The sequence below is a fragment of the Narcine bancroftii genome, chromosome 1 (genome assembly GCF_036971445.1).
Source record: "Narcine bancroftii isolate sNarBan1 chromosome 1, sNarBan1.hap1, whole genome shotgun sequence".
Classification (NCBI taxonomy): Eukaryota; Metazoa; Chordata; class Chondrichthyes; order Torpediniformes; family Narcinidae; genus Narcine; species Narcine bancroftii.
In genome coordinates this window covers 389494642-389513812 of record NC_091469.1, presented here as the reverse complement: position 1 = coordinate 389513812, position 19171 = coordinate 389494642, and the positions used below count along the sequence as shown (strand labels likewise).

Below are 19171 nucleotides of genomic sequence, written 5' to 3'. Positions count from 1 at the left end.
ATTCTATTTTTCTCGATACTTTGACTACTATTTACACCAAAAATAATATACAAATAATATATAGCCTGGTTTTAATTTTAAATTCAATTATACAGCATAGGAGAAAGTCCTTCTGGCTCATGAAACCCATACCCTATTAACCTACCAACCCCATACATTTTGGAGGGTGGGAGAAAACCCTTGCAGGTCATGGAGAGAACATACAAACTCCTTACAGACAGCACCAGATTCGAACCTGGTCTCTGGTTCCATAACAGTGTTGCACTAACCGCCTTGCTAATCGTGCCATCTTTATGAAGCAAGGTGTCCAGTTGATATTCAAAGTTATTATATCCAATCTTTCTAAAGATTACCACTAGATTTCCTCACTGAGAATCTCTGGTATCAGAAATAAACAGTGTTGGTGGGTATTAAGGTAACAGAGCCAAAGTTTGATCACAGAAAGGTAGGGAAAGAGGTAGAGATGTTTCAGGATTGAATTCTAGAGTTTGAAGATTAAAAACTCTAATTGTTATTGCCCATCCTGTGATAGAAATAGAAGGGATGTAGCAGAAGGCAGCATTAGCAGGGCATAGAGAGTTTAAGGTTTTTTGGAAACTAGTGATGGAGGATTTTGCATGGATGAGAGGATTTTTTTCATGTTGCTGGAGCAGCTATGAGTGTTGCTTACAAACATGAATAGAACAATTGTCATCAATAGAGGATGAGCAAATGTAGGTTCCTGGGAGTCACTATCTCGGAAGATCTTTCCTGGAACCAACACACCAATGGCATCATGAAGAAAGCCTCTACTTCCTCAGGAGTTTGTGGAGGAGCTAGTGGAGTTGTTCAAGTGAACCGGTACAGACTTGAAGGGCCGACATGGCCTGTTTCCATGCTGTAAACGGTTATATGGTTATATGGTTCACTCAGGCCTCTGGGTAACACCTACTAATTGTATTGTTTTTCCTCCATTACTGAAAAAGAATGAAATTATTACTTGTTTGAAGAATTCATGATGTTGGTTGAAAAATTAACATAACCAATCGGCTATATTATTCTACTAATTTCACCCTTTTGCTTGAAATAAGCTTTTTATGCAATTATTTTTTGTGTTATTTCATTGCTCAACTCAATGACAACCAGGATGGACATCTTTTTTTTTAAATTTTGCACAACCTACTTTGATAGATGAATTAGTTTGTTTTCCTCTTGGTCACTTAAAATGTAACATAGAACCTGTAAAAACACAATGCTGGAGAAACAGTGTACTTTATATAGTACAGATAAAGATACATAACCAACTTTTTGGGCTTGAGCCCTTCATCAAGGTCTGAGATACATAGTATCTGTACTCTCTGAGTACCAGTGTTTGACTTAAAGGAGCTTCATTGTTTCTTGAAATGTAGGCATTGGAAATATCATTCTCTGTTGGGATCACCATACTGTAGATCATGAAATCTTGGTTTAAAAAAACAGTTTACAATTTGTGTTCATTTTGTTGATTACCTATTCTGCCATTTAGCATAATGAGTATTGGGTATAAGCCCTGCCTCTGCTGGACATCATGACACCCACGTCATGTTGTCACACTTCCATATAGATATATGTGTGTCAGTAGCCATGTTAGTCTATTAAAAGAAAAGGATGAGAAAGCGTCACATCACTGAGTCTGAATTGTGTGAGTGCATACACAACAATAAGTACCCAGTCTTACATTTAAAATGTATATTATTAATTCTGCATTGTTCACTAAATATTATATGGGGACTTGTTTTTTTTTCTTTAAAATTATGTAGTTATGTATTAATTTCATGTACTTTGATTTGCCAGTTTTTATCTAAGTCCATCCAGTTCTGGGTTGATTCCATTGACTCAGATTCTCTTGTTTTTTTTAAATTTAGAAATACAACATGGGCATTGCTCGCTGAATGAATCAGAATTGAATTGTTTTAATAACTTAACCATTTCCCAAACTTAATGATAAATTTAAATACCACCATCATAAAAATATTCCAGCCCTTTTTTCTTTCAAAAAGATGATAATCCACTTCCCATCTGTAGGGACTCAGCAGGTCAGGGAGCATCCAGGGCAGAATGGTCAGTCAGTGTCTCAGAACAAGACCTTTTATTGCCACTGATAAAGGGTCCCATTATGAAGCATTGACTGACCATTTATACCCATGGATGCTGTTTGACTTACTCAAGTCCCTCTAGCTTCTTAATGTTTACTCAAGATTTGAGGATTTGCAGTCCTTGTGTTTTTCTCTTTAATTTGTATATGTTGAGGGTCAATTTAACCAGTTCATTGCTTTACTCCACAACAGAAATTCAATTTACAAACTGTAACAAAATGAGCAGAAACACTGCAAAGAATATTCAAATATTTATGTAATCTATTTTCAGATAAGATTAATATTAAGAACTCAAGTACAGTATTAAAATTGTATACTGTGCATAATTACATCCTTCATGTGCAGGCCATATGCATAATTGTCAAACATTCAACACAAGTGTTTGTTCAGTTTCCCAAATAGGCACTTTTATTTTTCATATTTACAAAGTGGATGTATCCAATCTCTAAACACTATTTATAATTTACAAGCCTAATATTAATGATGCGAAGACCAAGATCAACATATGTAAATTTGCTGTTATTATAAACCTAACATGAAAAATTAAGTTCTGAGGTGGCAAAGGGCCTGCAAAAGGTTATAGACATAGTTACAGATGGAGTGTAATTTTAGGAAAAATTCTTCAGTAGAAAAATAAACTTTTTTTCTTCATTGATACTGATGTCCAGAGATCTTTCTGCATCTTTATACATGAAACACAGAAATAATACAGTAAACTCCCCAATATCCAGCACCTATGGAGATTGATATATGCCGGATAAGTGTATGTTGCATGTTGTGTGATGGGCAAACTAATCACTAGTGAGGTGCCAATTTTAAACTTCTGTATTTTTTACCAATTTTTTTTTTGCCATTGCTTGAGGCTGCCAGTTGTTTGAATTCCAGATAATAGTGATTTGACTGTATGTATATTAAGCAGACAATTAAGAAGGCAAATGGTCCATTGCCCTTTCTTGTAATGGGTTTAGGGACAATAGTAAAAATGTCATGATGAAACTGAACAGTTTTGGTGAGACCACAGGTAAAAGGTTAGGTTTCAATCGATGTATGTAAGTATATATTTTGCAGTAGTGCAGGATATATTTAATAGGTTATTTCCTGAGATACAATACATGTTCTATGAGCAGAGATTGAATAGGATATGCCTATATCCTTTGGAATTGAAAGAATGAGGCACAATTTCATTAAAACACCTGAGGTAGTCAGATAACTTGAAAGGATGGATACTCAGTCACCATTTCTTTTGGCTTCTAAGTTTAGATCTAAGTTTTGGATTCTCAGGAGGATAAGAAGGAGGAATGAGTTGAGATTAAATTTCTACATGTGAATATTTAGAATTCTCCACCCCAAACAGTTCAATCATGGACTATTTTTCAGGCTGAGATCAACAGATCATTGGAAACAAGAATGGAGAAAAGGGGCAAGATTAAGGGAATGATCGGCCACAACCTTACAGAATGTGTTGGATGCCAAAGGTCATATGGTGTCCTCCTTCTCCTGCTCTTTGCTTTTCAATTCATTGGCTCATAAATATAAAGCTGACTGACAGATTGCCACAGATTTGATGACCACACCTCAGTAAAAATCTGGCAGGAGAGAGACTAAAATACCATGTACATACTTCTGAGAAGTCTTAAAGACCGAACTAAATTATTCCATGTTCCCAAAAGAATTTAAAACCACTCTTGGTAAATTTTCTTCAGTTGGTGTAAGTTTTATTTTCATCCAGAGTTTTTGATTTTTTTTAATCGATGCAACTGAAATTCTAATGCAAATTATAAAGGGAGTTGGACATTTATTAGAACAGAATATAGAGAAAAATGATATTTCCTGAAAACAGAACAAATGTTTAAAATATGTGGTATTGTTTTTTTTAAATCTTGTACTTTTAAATTTTGACATTTTAAATTTTCTTTTGGATTAAGTCCACATCTTTGTATACTGCCCTGGTTCAGATAAATATGCATGCCACTCCAAACAATACAGAAATCACGACTATTATGTTTATATTCTTCAGTGGGCTGGAAGGAAATATATTACAGCAATTCAGAAGTGGTGATTTGAACTTCTGATGTGTTCATCAAAGTAATGCGATCTTCAATGGATTGGAACTTTTTTTCACTTTTTGGGATCATTATTAATGTTGCACACTATCAGGTAGACTCCACCACGATGCTGTCAGACTGCTACTTACAGTATTTCTCAACATAATGGTGGAGAGCTTTCTCTCAAGTAAAATTGTTGCTGTACCAACAATTTTATGGTCCCTATAAGTTAGATTATCAATTAAATAACAAAAATCTGAAGTAACCTTCAGCTTCACGATGTGATAGAAACAACAAAATGACTGAGTTTATGATTCGCACCACGAATCACGGCTGGATGCAGTGTCCCTTGGCATTTTTCTGCAAATAACTGGGTACAGAATTTCAATATGCATCTAAAATTATTATGGAAAATGTAAACCAATCCCTACACAGAATGACAGTTTAAGTTTAAGAATAAATATATTTTATAGGTAATACTTCAAAAATGAAATATTTTCTTATAATTTCATGTAGTCACTGATACCATATTCTCTATCATATTATGCATTTTCTGCTGAAACATTTGAAGTTAAATTGATCAACTTTATAGATAACTAAATGTTTTGAAACTGCTTCAGTATTTTTTTGTGGGGGGGAACAAATATTTCCTTCTGATTCGTCAAAATGCTGGACAGTAAAAAGTTCTGCTTCTTGTTGTCTGACCTTGGTTGCCTTTATAGTTTGTTGTCAAAACACACAGTCATTGCACCACAGTCTCCGTCTTCTGGCATGTGACAAAATACAGCATCTAACTGGTAAAACACAGAAAAGGCAAGTTTATTGTACTTTGGAACACATGTATTCACAACAGTTTTCCTACCTTACTTTCAGCATAAGCAGGATTCATTCAAGTTGCTTGAGAATTATCAGTAAATACAAGTGCATGATGTGGCCATCATTGAATGCTGGAAATCAGATAGCTATATATGTTTACTAAACTTTTTTGGGTCCCAACCCAGAAATTTAATCAAAGTGTACATTTTAAAATCTGTTAAGTTTTAGATGTGCTGCTGATTTGCATTATATATAAGTTTTAAATGAAAAAAATTGATGCAATAACACACACTAATTAAATCTCTTCTTTGCTGCGTTTACAAGGAAAAAAATACTGACCACACGTCCTTGATGAGAACATCTGCATCAGTATTATTTAAAAATATCCTCAATTGCGTTTTGTCATTTTTAAACTGCTGGAGGATTTTTGTTTTACTGCAGATTCTGTGGACATTGGTTGGTACAGTCATCTACATAAATGTGACTACTTCTTGATAGCTACTATGACTTCAGACTTAAGAGGAGAAATAATGCATTAAAGAGTGGGGAGATCAGCAGTAAGTCCGAGAAGGTGGAGAAGAGCAGGAAAGCAAAGAAAAGTTTAGTCTGCTTAGTTTTCAAGACCAGGCATCTTGTCTGTTCTTGGTTAGGCAGCCTTGTGTCTGGTCACTGCATTCATTGGAAAGCTCTTCACCAGGTCAATGTCAACTGGTAGTACACCAACAACAGACTTCACTGTTTACAGCTCCACATCTTGGAATCTTCCAAGACTGCAGAACATAACATTGGTAACATGTGATCCCTTTCTGCATCATTCAAGTCCTCTTCTTTATCAAGACAAAGGAATTTATCTCTAGCTCAATGGTGATAACTGAACAGGAAAACAAATTGTGCTCAATTTCCTGCCAATGACATGATGTTTTAAGCCAAAATGATTTTTAATTCCTTGTAAAAAGATAGAAACGGAGGTACAAAAGTAAGAAGGACAGCAGAATGTCAAGAAAGACCAAGGACCATAATCCTACCAGCTGTCCGAGCTTTATTTGCCATTCACGGCACACGCGTAAACATAATTCACCCTTCCAACCTTCAAACCAGGTCCTTGAGCTCACCAGATGATTGTCTCAACAACAGTAACAACACAAGATATCCTCATTCTTATACTATCCTTAGAGTGAATATTGAATAAGCATGATATCTAATGTAAAGAACATATGGAACTGGGGCACAATCTACATATCTGTTCAGGATTCGACTGAGTGATCAGGTAGGCACTATGGATGCTTTGCCCACTTCATGACCGTTTTGAGTACAGTTTCAATGTCTCTTCTCTGAGGCTCCATTTTAAACCAATATATCTTGACCTCAGTCTCAGAAGAACATATGTTTATTAACATTACAGCACAGTATAGGCTCTTCAGACCACAATATTGTGCTTAACTATATAATCTTCCTCCACAATAATCTAATCCTTCCCTAACTTACATGTACTATCCTCTATCATTCTCACATCCATGGGCCCATCAAAGTTCCTTTTAATTTTCTCTGTTGTATCAGTCTCCACCACTGCCCTGGCAATGCATTCCATTCAACTCTGTGTAAAAAAAAACTTACCTCTGATATCTCTCCTACATTTTCCTCCACTCACTTTAAACAGATGACCCCTTGTATTTGCTTCGCTTGGCCCAGGAAAATGGTGCTGGATATCCACCCTATTTATGCCTCTAATAATTTTGTGCACCTGAAGTCACATCTCATCCTTTCTTACTCCAAAGAGAAAAGCCCCAGTTTGGACAAATTTGCTTTCATGAGACATGTTTTCCAATCTAACAAATTCCTGGTAAACCTCCTCTTCATCTTCTCGAAAGATTCTACATCCTTCCAGTAACGTGGCAACCAGAACTGAACACAATACTCCATATGCTCCAACTAGTTTTATTGAGCTACAAATTTATCTGACAGCTATTGAACTCAATCCCTGATTAATGAAGTTCAGCACACCTTAACCATCCTATTGTGTAGATATCTAAAGAGATATATGAACTTGATCCCAAGAATTCTGCCATTAAGCACACCTTCAGGTTTGACCTTCCAAAGTGCATCTCATCTCACTTACCCAATTTGACTCCATCTGCCACTTCTCCACTCAACTCTGCATTTTGTCTATGTCATATTGTAACCCTGTGGTGATATGACCACCAGCCTACTGCAGGGGGCGGCCTCTGTATCTGCAGGAAGACCACCTAAGGGGCTGACTCCACCAGGATGGCTGTCAATCAACCAACCTGAATATAAACCTGAGCCGGCCCCTCCTGGGCTAGTCACTAGGACAGAAACTGGTGTACAGACTTTTAATGGATTAAAGCCTGTGGTACAGTCTTTGCTGTGTTTGTGTTCACTTGCTGCACTACAGTGCACCATAATTTAATCCATTAAAATTTTAAAGAGAAACCATGGAGAAATTTCTGACAATTGGAAGCCTGGAGATCGACTCCCAACACCCAAATGCCCCGGCACGCTTCGAGATCTGGAAGCATGTGATTGAGGTGATCATCCTAACACAGGCTGAGGTGATCAACACCAACCAGAAGCGACTCATGGTGCTCTGCACCAAACTGGGCCCACGCGCTTTCCAAGCCATCAGAGACTGCACGGACTAAGAACCTGCAAAGGCTGTCCTAGACAGCATGAACAACCCCCCGCCAAATGTGGTCTACACCCAGCATCTGCTCAGCAACAGGGATCAGCAGACAGGTGAGACTGCAGATGCCTACCTGGGGGCCCTGCGGGAGCTAGCCTTGCCCATGCCTGGCTGAGACCGGGGTGACCAAAGGGGAAGTGCAGCGACTGATCCAGGATGCCTGTGGGCAAGAGCTGAGACCAAGGAGCACCTGGCAGAAGCTGCTGGAGGAAAACATTGCCTTAGTTACCAGGACAATGAAGGTAGTCCGCTCCCTGAAGGCTGCAGCACATCATGCAGAGGTCTTCAATGCCCGAATCCCCCAACCTCCTGCCTGCCAGATGCAAACAACTACTGTTGATGAGGGGCCCTATGAGGAGGAGATGATCCCAGCCGCTGGCGCAGCTTGCCCCTGTAAGTACTGTGGGTCCCAGTTTGGGTCAGACAGGCGATCCCACAAAGGCTGCACAGCGAGGAAGTCACATTGCTCCTGATGTGGGAAGAAAGGCCACTTCGCCAAGGTGTGCCTTTCCAGGCTCATTGGGAGCAATGTGGCCCTCCGCAGCCAGCTGGGAGCCCTCATGAATGCCACTACGTGCGAGGACTGGACGATGCCATTACTCGCCCTGCTACTTTCGCCCTCACTGCCGATGTCACTTCTGGCCCATCCACCGACCCGAACCGCTGCAGTCTACTCACCCAGGTGCCTCCATCTTCCTCCAGACAACTTCCACCCACACCAAAGACGTCATTTCTGTCTGCACGGATGACATCATCTCCGGCTTCACTGCCGGTCAGATCGCACAACTGCACCAACACCATATGTGTCCACTGGGTGCTGTCATCTTGGGCCAACCGGACCCCAACTGCTGCAATGTGTGCACCACATCAATGGGACGAGACCACTCCATCATAGCCCAAGGGTGCTGCTCAGTGGAAATTACAGTGGGGGGGGGGGGGGGGGAGGGGTAACATACCAAGGGTTCAGGCTCCTGGTCATTGTTCAGCTCTGTGCATCAGTCCTCTTAGGACTAGACTTCCAGTGCCACCTCCAAAGCCTTTGGCGAGCCCCTCCCCCCACTCACACTCCACAGCACACAGCCTAGCGACTGCCCCCAGTCCATCTGCAGCCTCTCCACACTACGGGTACCCCCTCCATCCCTCTTCAACTACCTTACATCAGATTGCAAGCCCATAACTGCCAAAAGCAAGTGCTTTTGCACGGCCGACAGGGTTTTCATCAAGGCAGAAGTGATGCGGCTTCTTGTGGAAGGTATCATAGAGCCCAGCACCAGTCCCTGAAGAGCCCAAATCCTGCTGGTAAAAAGGGGTAGCAAACAGAGGACTATAGTCAGACCATTAACCAGTACACCCAATTGGACATCTACCCCCTACCCCTAATACCTGATTTGGTCAATGAGATAGTCCTGTATAAGGTCTTCTCAATGATTGAACTAAAGTCGGCCTACCACGAGCTCCCTATCCACACCCGGGATAAACCATATCCCACCTTCAAGGCAATAGGGCACCTCTATCAGTTCCGCCAGGTTCCCCTTGGGGTCACTAACAAGGTCTCTGTCTACCAGCGGGAGATGGACCACATGGTAGACAGGCACAGCCTAACAGCGACCTTCCCGTACTTGGACAAAGTCACCATCTGCGGCCACAACCAGCAGAATTACAATGACAACTTGGAGAGATTTCTCCAGAGACAGCCAAGGAGCTGAACCTCACTTACAACCTCACTTGCGTGTTCAGTGCCAATCGCCTCACCATCCTGGGGTACGTCATGGAACATGGTGTCATTGGTCCCGCCTGAATGCATGCATCCACTAATGGAACGGCCCCACTCAAGGCCATCCACAGGTGCCTTGGGCTTTTCTCCTACTACTTCTAGAGGGTCCCCTGTTTTTCAGACAAGGTCAATCCACTGGCCCAAGCCACCAGCTTTTCCCTCCCCTCCCCACTGAGGTGCAAACAGCTTTTGCTCACATCAGGCAGAACATTGCCAATGCCACAATGCATGCCATGGACGAGGACACCCCATTCCAGGTGGAATGTGATGCTTCTGATGTTGCCCTTGTGGCCACCCTCAACCAAGGGGCTGACCTGTGGCCTTTTCCAGGACCCTTCACAGTTCAGAGCTCGGGCACTCTGCCATTGAAAAGGAGGCCCAAGTGAACGTGGAAGCGTTCCACCATGGCAGGAGGCTCACCCTCCTCACTGACCAACACTCAGTGGCTTTCATGTTCAGCACCACCCACAAAGGCAAGATCAAGAACGACAAGGTCTTGTGCTGGAGAGTCGAGCTGTCCACGTTCAGCTACAACGACTGAAGGTAGTGGGGGACATTTTGTAATATACAGTGCTCTGCATAATGTTTGGGTCAAAGGCACTTTCTTTTCTTATTTGTCCCTGTGCTGCACAGTTTTAAATTTGTAATCAAACAAGTGACATGTAATTAAAGTACTCTTTCCAGATTTTATTCAGGGTTAATTGTGACATTTTGATTTGACCATGTAGAAATTACAGCACTTTTTGTACACAATCTCCTCATTTCAGGCCACCATAATGTTTAGGACATTTGGCTTTACAGATATTTGTGAGAATTTAGGTATATTTAATTGCTTCATTGGTGCAGGTATAAGAGAGCTAGGCTTGCTTCTACACTTTTGGTCACCTTTGGAGTCTGAAGTTGCCAGTTTTGAACATTAGGACCATAGTTGTGCCAATGAAGGTCAAAGAAACTATAATGAGGGTGAAAAACAAGAATAAATCAGGAAGAGGCATCATCCAAACCTTAGAATTACAAAAGATAACTGTTTTGAACATCATTAAGAAGAAAGAGCAGACTGTTGAGGTCAGTAATCGCAAAGAGACTGGTAGGCCAAGGGATATCTCCATTGCTGATGACCGAAGAATTCTCATAATGAAGAAAAATTCCCATACGCCTGTCTGACAGATCAGAAACACTCTTCAGGAGGCAGGTGTGGATATTTCGACTGAAGACTTAATGAACAGAAATACAGAGGCTACACGCAAGATAAAAAACAACTAGTTATTCACAGAAAGGATGGCGAGATTGTAGTTTGCCACCAAATGTTTAAAAGCACCTACAGAATTCTGGAAAAAGGTCTTATGAACAGATGAGACCAAGATTAACCAGTATCAGAGTGATGGAAAGAGTAAGGTGTGGAGGCGTAAAGGAACTGCCCAAGAATCAAAGCATTTCACTTTTACCATGATTTGGATCTTGTAGTGTGGCCTCTGTATTTCTCTTCATAAAATCTACTGTGGACAGTAGTCTTTGACCAAACCTGCCTTTTGAAGAGTGTTTGTAATCTGTCAGACATCCGTTATGATGAGAATTCTTTTGTCATCAGCAGTGGAAATATCCCTTGGCCTACCAGTCTCTTTGCGATTACTGACCTGTGTGATTGACAAGATCACCAGTACACTCTTTCCTCTTAATGATGTTCCAAACAGCTCATTTTGGTAATCCCGACATTTGGGTGATGTCTCTTACTGATTTATTCTTGTTTTTTAGCCTCATCATGACTTTTTTTTGACTCTAATTGGCACAACTCTGGTCCTCGTGTTCAAAAATGGCAAATACACAGTCAAAAGATGATCAAAGGCTAAGAAGCAAATCTAGCTCTCTTATACCTGCACCAATGAAGAAATTAAATATACATGAGGACTCACAAACACCTGTGAAGCCAAATGTCCCAAATATTCCCCATCATGGCTATCCTTCGGGTCGAGGATGATGGTCTTCATTTCAACAGAGCAAAGACACCTGTGGTAATTGTTTAATATTTACTTGATGTTGCACTCCAAGAAGTACAATACTTCACACATCGACCAATTAATTCCAATGGCATGAAAACCACATCGATTGGAGCTGATGGATTTGTTGCAGCCTTCATCTATCTTCACAGCCATTGAGTTCAGAGTAAATTCATCTGTCTGTTCCACTGTTGAGGACTTGTTTGGATTTTTCTTTGTCAGGGACTTCACCTGCGACCTGACCACCATGGGTGAACCTACCAGGAGTTCTGGCATCACTGTCAGGATTTCAGGACCACACAGGTTTCTCCAGCACAACAAGGTGACAATCCACTGAGAAGCTCAAATATTATGCTGCCCTGAAGTGAGGGGTATAAAAAGTGCAGTAATTTCTACATGGTCAAACCAAAATGTATACAAATAATCTTGAATAAAATTTGGAATGTGCACTTTGATTACATGTGAATTGTTTGATTACAAATTTTAAACTGTGAAGCACAGGGGCAAATAAAAGAAAAATTGTCTTTGTCCCAAACATTATGGAGGGCACTGAATATTTAACAAACATTAAGAGTTCCAGCATTAATCCCTTTGATACACTACTGGTCACAGGCTTCCAATTATAAAAAATGACTCAGCACCATTACCCTCTCCATCAAATACTTAGTGAGTTTCTGATCCTGTTTACCAACTTACTCTGGATCCCACAGATTCTAATATCTTGGACCAGTCTCACCTGCCAAATGTTATGTTAACGAGATCAACCACACTCTCCTCACCAGTTCATTTTGAAATTTTAATTTGAAAATTCAATCAAATTAGTCAAATAGGAGTTTTCTCTAACAAAACCAGCTGAACATCTTTGGAACCTTTCCAAGTGCAGATTAATGTTGTCCTTCCGGATTTATTTAATAATTTCTCTAACCCAGGATGTTTTATTCACTGACCTATAATAAGTGGCATATCCTTGCTCATACTATAATACAAAAGTACATTTCCTCTTCTGTCTCCTGGCACATCACTTGTGGCCAACAAAGATTTTAAAATCTCTGCCAAGAGTCCCAGCAATCACATCCCTTGCTTCTTACAGCAACCTTGGTAAATCTGATCAGTTTCTGTTGTTTAATAAATTTTTAAACCCACTGTAGACATCTAATACCTCTTACTTTTTAAGGTGATTTTTTTGGAGAATTTTATCATCCTCTCCCTGAAATTTGGAACTACAATGCTCGTCTTAAATACAGATGAGAAGTGTTCATTCATGACCTTGTCTGTCTCCTCTCACTCCATGCATAGATTGTCCATTTGGTCGCTAATGAGCCTCATTTTTTCACTGGTTACCCTTTTCTTTTTGATATAAAATTAGTTGGGACTTTCCTTAATCTTACCTTCCAGTGATAGCTTGTGCCTTCTCCTTCCCCTCACAATTTCTTTTTTATGTATCTCCAGATGGACTTCCCCTATTTTAAATTTTCTATACCTTATCATGCACTTTTTTTTAAATTCCATCTTCGATATCCTTTAACATAGGGAGCTCCTTGAATTTGTAGTCCTTAAGCTTCAGCCTAATGAGAACATATTATCCCTGAACTTTCACAATTTTACTTTTAAATAACCACTACTTGTCAGATATAGACTTACTGTGAGTAGCTGCTCCCAGTCTAAATCTATTTAGTTTTGTGTCTATTTAAACTTAAAGAAACTGTATTTGGACTGCATGATACAGAGGAATCTTCCAAGACACAGAAATAGAAGTCTTTGATCACAGCAGTCTCTGCCACATATTGAAGAATAGGGAATTGCAATATTCAGTTTAATTCAAAATTAAAGAAATGCTACCATTTGTGATCATTCCGACATCAGGATGTTTTTGGTGTCTGGCAAATTACGTCATAAACTGTGTGGATATCAGGTACCCGAATAATATCATACACAGTGCTTAATTTATCTGGTGGAACCTGAAATATATAAAATTAAAATAATATTTTTCAGTCACTTTAAAATTAATGCACAATCATTAAATAAAAATATCACATTCCATTAAATAACACTTTATTAAATATAATTGCAGCATTTTAGCAAATGATTATCCTCATTGTATTGCTTCCACATTAACTATCTTAATGCACCACAATTCACTAAGTTCAAGATAGTCATACACAAGATACAGTGTTTAAAAACAATGCCAAATTTTTTACATGATACATTTTTCATTTTCTGATAAATATTGCTTATGAAGTGACATTAAAATTTTTTTCGATGGATGCATAGTCATTGGACATCCATTGTAACCTGATATTTACTTTAATGGTTCTGGTTAAAGTCTGGACAATTTCTAATTGTAGCGTTCAGAAGACCCGAAAAAAATGTAGGTAAAATGAATTTACCCAAACAAACTTTCAATTTGACTTCACTTTATAATTAATTGCTAAATATTAAACTAAAGAGGAATTTGGAAAGCAGAAAAGTGGAAGTGGTTTTAAGAATATGTTGAAAAGATGAACTAGGCAAAACAGAAGCAATGAAGTGCCAATTGTGGTAAATGCAATATGAAAGGCTGTTATAGCTTCCATTACAAAAATGAATGTACAATATCATAGAACGTGGTACAGTACAGGCTCTTGAGCCTTTGATGTTGTGCCACCCTACATTATTCCTACCAATTTTTAAAAAAAACTAAACCTTTTCTACCTCGTAACACTATTTTCCTTTCATTCATGTGTTTGTCTAATAGTTTCTTAAATGCCCCTAATGTTTCAGCCTCCACCACCATCCCTCCAAAAGCATTCCAGGCACCCACAACTCTCTGTGCAAAAAAAAAACTTATCCCTGATGTCTACCCTAAACTTTCCTCCATTTATTTTGTACAAATGTCCTCTAGAGTTTGCTACTCTCACCCTGAGAAAAAGGTGCTGACTGTCTACCTTATCTACGCCTCTCAGAATCTTGTAGAACTCTATTAAGTCACCTCTCATCTTTCTACGCTCCAAAGAGAAAAACCCTAGCTCTGCTAACCATGCCTCATAAGAGTTATTTTCTAATCCAGGCAATATCTTAGTAAATCTCTTCTGCATCTTCTCCATAACTTTCACATCCTTCCTATAATGAGGTGATCAGAACTAAACACAATACTCTAAGTGTGGTCTCACTAGAGATTTATAGAGTTGCAACATGACCTCTCAACTCTTGAACTCAATCCCCCAATGAATGAAGCTCAGCAGCCTAAAGGCCTTCTTAACTATCCTTTCAATCTGTGTGGCAACCTTGAGAGATGTAAGAAATTGGACCCCAAGGTCCCTCTGTTCTTCCACACTGTTAAGTATCTATTCATTGACTCTGTACTCAGCCTTTAGGTTTGATCTTCCAAAATGAATCACCTCACAATTGTCTGATTGAACTACATCTGCCACTGCTCTGCTCAACTTTCCAGCTGATGTATGTACTTCCAAATTTTTAGACAACCATCCCAGCTATTTACTTCTCTACCAATCTTCAAGTCACCAAATTTGCTTTCAGTCCACAGAAATTCTCCTCCAGTTACAACATCAATCTTACACAATTATTTACACTTCCAGTCAGAAAAACAACCCTCTACAAACATATTTTACCTTCTATCAGCAAGCCAATTTTTGATCAAGTTTACCAAAATATCTTGGATCCAAAGGGGACCAATTCCTTGCAACAGTGCAAATGAATGATGGTTCAGTGACATCAGGCTCTTCCACAGATGGGGTGCATCAAATGTCATCGAAGATGGTGAAGATAGCTCTTAAATTTATATTTATTAGGTCACAAAGGTCTTCCACCTCTCCTTCTTCCTGTCTTAATGTTGATAAGAAGTTGTTCCTATTTTTTTTTAATGTTTCTCCGAGGGCAAGAATCAATGAAAATTTACAACATCAACTATAATAGTTTCACTGGATAATTTTATTTCTCTTCCAAACTTGTAATATTGAATTTGATGATTATAGAAACTTTCCTTATAAAAACACTCTGAGCCCTTCATAAATATATCATGAATGACCATCAAAGAGAGCCCAGCAGTAATGCTCTGAATGCTTAAATCATGATGAACAATCCAGCTCCTTTGCCCCATCTCCTGAATGAAATTCATTTAAACTGTGGAATGAGTAGCTCGGTGAGAGTGGATGTGTGATAGTACAGACCTATCACCAATGTATATAGTTACACTATCTAGAATGTAATGTCTGTGCTTTAAGCGATTGGCTGAGAGCTTAGCCACGCCTACTGTCTGGGCCTTAAAGGGTTGTGTCCCTAGCCAGGTCGGATCATTCCAGACTGGTCGGCCACCTGTGAAGAGCTCCTGTCTTTTGCTAATAAAAGCCTTGGTTTGGATCAACAAGTCTTTGGTTCTTTCGACGAGCTCTACAGGATGTTATTGTCATCTTACCCTAAATAGTCCATGGTGTTGTTTTCCTGCCCCCTCCCCTGACCACCAATTGAATATGATCCATCTCTCACATGTTCTCGAGTAATTGAAGGTCTTGCAACAAATGCTCTCTGGGCATTTTTTTTAAAATAACTCAAAAGACTAGAGTTACAGAACTGTAGGCTTTTATTTACATAAAAACGAAGCTTTCTGGGGAGGGGTTATGGAGTTGGACCCTTTATACAGGGTGTGGTGATATGATTGTGTGCATTGTCTGGACTGCCCTCCGGGTGTCTGCCTGTCCTTGACTCCTCCCTGGTCCTGCCCATGTGATCCCAGGCCATAAAGGTCGAGTCCCCTCTCCTTCCTACTCATTTCCTAGCCTTGGACCCATGCCAGTAGTCTCTAGTACAATAAAGCCTATCATTCCCCTCAGCCTTTTGTCTGTGGAATTACTGGGGCTACAGATAGTGCCCAACAATTTATTGTACTAGATTTTGGAGGTCTCCGGTGATGAAGAAATTGCTGCACCCAGAATGACTGGAAGTTGACCCCCAAGTCCCGAGTGCATTGGTGCTCTTCGAGTAGTGGATGAACTGCAACAATTTCCTCGACTCTGATGAAAATATGCTAAAGATCCCTTAGTCACAATTCAGCCAGAGGGCCTTCCTGGCCATCCTAGCACGACCTACAATGAGACGATGGCTGAGCTGTGGGCGCTGTACAAACCGAATGTGAACATGGTCTACTCCCATTACCTGCTGACATCCCGAAAACAACAGCCTGGTGAGTCCACTGAAGAGTTTGTCCGGTCCCTGGTCACACTGGGAAAAGACGGTCTGAGGGATCCCACAACCACAATATCACTGACCCAGTGCGTGGAAGAACTAATTCGAGACACCTTCGTGTCAGGTCTGAGGTCAAACTATATCCGACAACGACTCCTCGAGGAGGACCTGCTCCCACACAAAAAAGGCTATCGACTTGATCAGGACTATGGACTCGGCCAACGCCACGCGGTGTTGATCGCGGGCAGAAGCGGGCAATCTACGTATTTTGCACTATGAGTGCCTTTGGCCTGGGACTCATCGTTGGGTGTTACCGACTTGACTGAAGTTGCATTTACGCCATCTGCATCGTCGAGATGCAACTTCTGCGGACAGTCCAGGCACACGAGATGCCTCTGCCTCGCGAGGGGAGCTACGTGCTCGGGCTTCAGGAAGAAGGGCCATTACCAAAAGGTCTGCAAGTCTCGACCGCAGTCCAAGAGCAGTGTGGGGTGCGTTCCAGAGGAGCTTCCGGTGCTGACCGCGTGCGCAGTAAGAGTAGCGCCATCTTGCTGGTCATCTGAAAGCTTACTAGGGGTCAAAGGCAGAGTCCAACCTCTCAGACTCACTCTGAGTAGGGGTGCGAGGACGGGGCAAACCAGGCGAGGCCAGATCTCTTAGGAGTACAGTTTCAGTACTCCCGTCTGGAAATTTAACAAGCGTAGTTTGGGTTAGTATGCAGTAGCTGAACTGGTTGGACTGGGGGTCTGTTTTACACGCCCGAGCGTGGCTCTTCAGCAGCACGGTTCCAGGCTCAGATAAACAGGCTGGCCAGTCCATCACAGTTCCTGATATCCTAGGAAAGGCAAACATACATACATGAGGTGCCTGATTTGTTGCAGTACACAATAAAGACCGAATAGAATGTAGTGCCTCAGGCAGCACCTTCTGCCACCGGGTAACAGGGTAACCATGTTTTTAAACCAAGATTGTCTTCCAGACTGTAGCATTAGCCCTTTCAACCTGCCCATTGCCCTGCGAATTGTAACTCATGGTACGACTGGTGGCAATCCCCTTTCATAGCAGGGCTCACCGCAGTTCAGCGCTCATGAATGCTGAGCCCCTATCGGTATGAATGTGATTGGGAAAATCATAAATGGTGAAAATTCTGTCATGTAACTTAATGACAGACACTGACAAGACGTCAGGGCAGGGTATCGCAAAGGGAAACCTGGAATATTCATCAATTACAGTAAAGAAATAAACATTTTTGTTGTTGGAAGGTAACGGCCCTTTAAAATCTAAGCTAATCCTTTCAAAAGGTCGGGTTGCCTTGATGAGAATGGCCTCCGGAGCTTTGAAGTATTGCAGTTTGCATTCTGTGCAAACAGAACAGCTTTTAGTCAGTTTCCTGACTTCTTCCACAGAGTAGGAAGGTTGTTAGCCCTTATATAGTGGAAGAATCTCGTGACTCCTGGGTGGCACAGTCTGCTATGGATCTCTTTTAGCCCCTTAAGCTGAGCACCGGCAGCAGATCGTGACAATGCATCAGAGGGATCATTTAACCTGCCTGGTCTGTACTGGATCTCATAATTATAAGTTGCGAGTTCTATTCGCCAGCGTGCCATCTTATCGTTCTTGATTTTACTTTTGTGTTTAGTACTGAACATGTAAGCTACAGATTTCTGATCAGTGACAAGAGTAAATTTTCTGCCAGCTAGAAAGTGTTTTCAGAACAACTTCAATAATAGCCTGAGCTTCTTTTTCAATGGCAGGATGTTTAAGGTCAGATCCGTGTAACGTGCGGGAGAAGAATACCACAGGTCTGCCCTTTTGATTAAGGGTTCCTGTCAAGGCCCAATCTGAGGCATCAGTTTCCACTTGGAATGGGACATCCTCGTTAATGAACAAGAGTGCAGCTTTGGCAATATCAGCTTTAATTCTCTTTCAAGGCGATTGGATAGAGAGGAAAAGATTTAGTATCAAAAAGAGGGTGTGCCTTCATGGAGTAGTCCCGAACCCATTTGTAGCAGTAGGAAAAGAATCCCATACACCTTTGAAGGGCTATTGCTGAGTCTGGGGGTGGTAACATCTTAAGTAGGGACATTCTTTCCAGGTCGGGGCGGATTTCACCCTTGTGGACAATGTAGCCCAGAATGGGTAGCTCTGTCACGTTGAACACACATTTGTCCTCGTTAAATGTAAGGTTGAGTTCTTTAGCTGTTGCTAAAAATTTCTTTAAATTGTTGTGTTTTCCCACAGATTGTGACATTATCCAGATAGGGAAACGTACCCTGTAACTCATACGTCCTAACAATCTTATCCATTTCCCTCTGAAACACGGACACACCATTAGTGACCCCCAAAAGGTACCCTTTCAAACTGGTATAACCCCCCCCCCCCCCCCATCAGCCTCAAAAGCCATATAGGGCCATTCCCTTTTCTTAATGGGGATTTGGTGATAAGCTGCTTTGAGGTCAATGGTGGAGTACACTTTGTATTGCGCTATCTGATTAATCATTTCATTGATGCGTGGCAGGGGGTAGTCATCCAGGTTGGTGTAATGGTTG

General features: G+C 40.8%; 1 protein-coding gene across 5 annotated transcripts in view; it reads right to left on the bottom strand.

The window, feature by feature from the left end:
- Window positions 1-2433: 2433 nt before the first annotated feature.
- hepacam2 (HEPACAM family member 2) overlaps window positions 2434-19171 on the bottom strand; it is a 115078-nt gene continuing 98340 nt past the window's right edge. For 3 of the 5 annotated variants that reach the window (XM_069913640.1, XM_069913642.1, XM_069913646.1), the window contains exons 9-10: window positions 13284-13402; window positions 4864-4953 (exon numbers count right to left, since the gene is read on the bottom strand). In XM_069913640.1, the coding sequence (XP_069769741.1) occupies window positions 13304-13402 (99 nt within the window). In that variant the 3' untranslated portion in view covers window positions 4864-4953; window positions 13284-13303. Of the gene's footprint in view, window positions 4954-11103; window positions 11804-13283; window positions 13403-19171 lie in introns of those variants that run through there. The other 2 variants (XM_069913641.1, XM_069913644.1) reach the window with 2 other exon arrangements.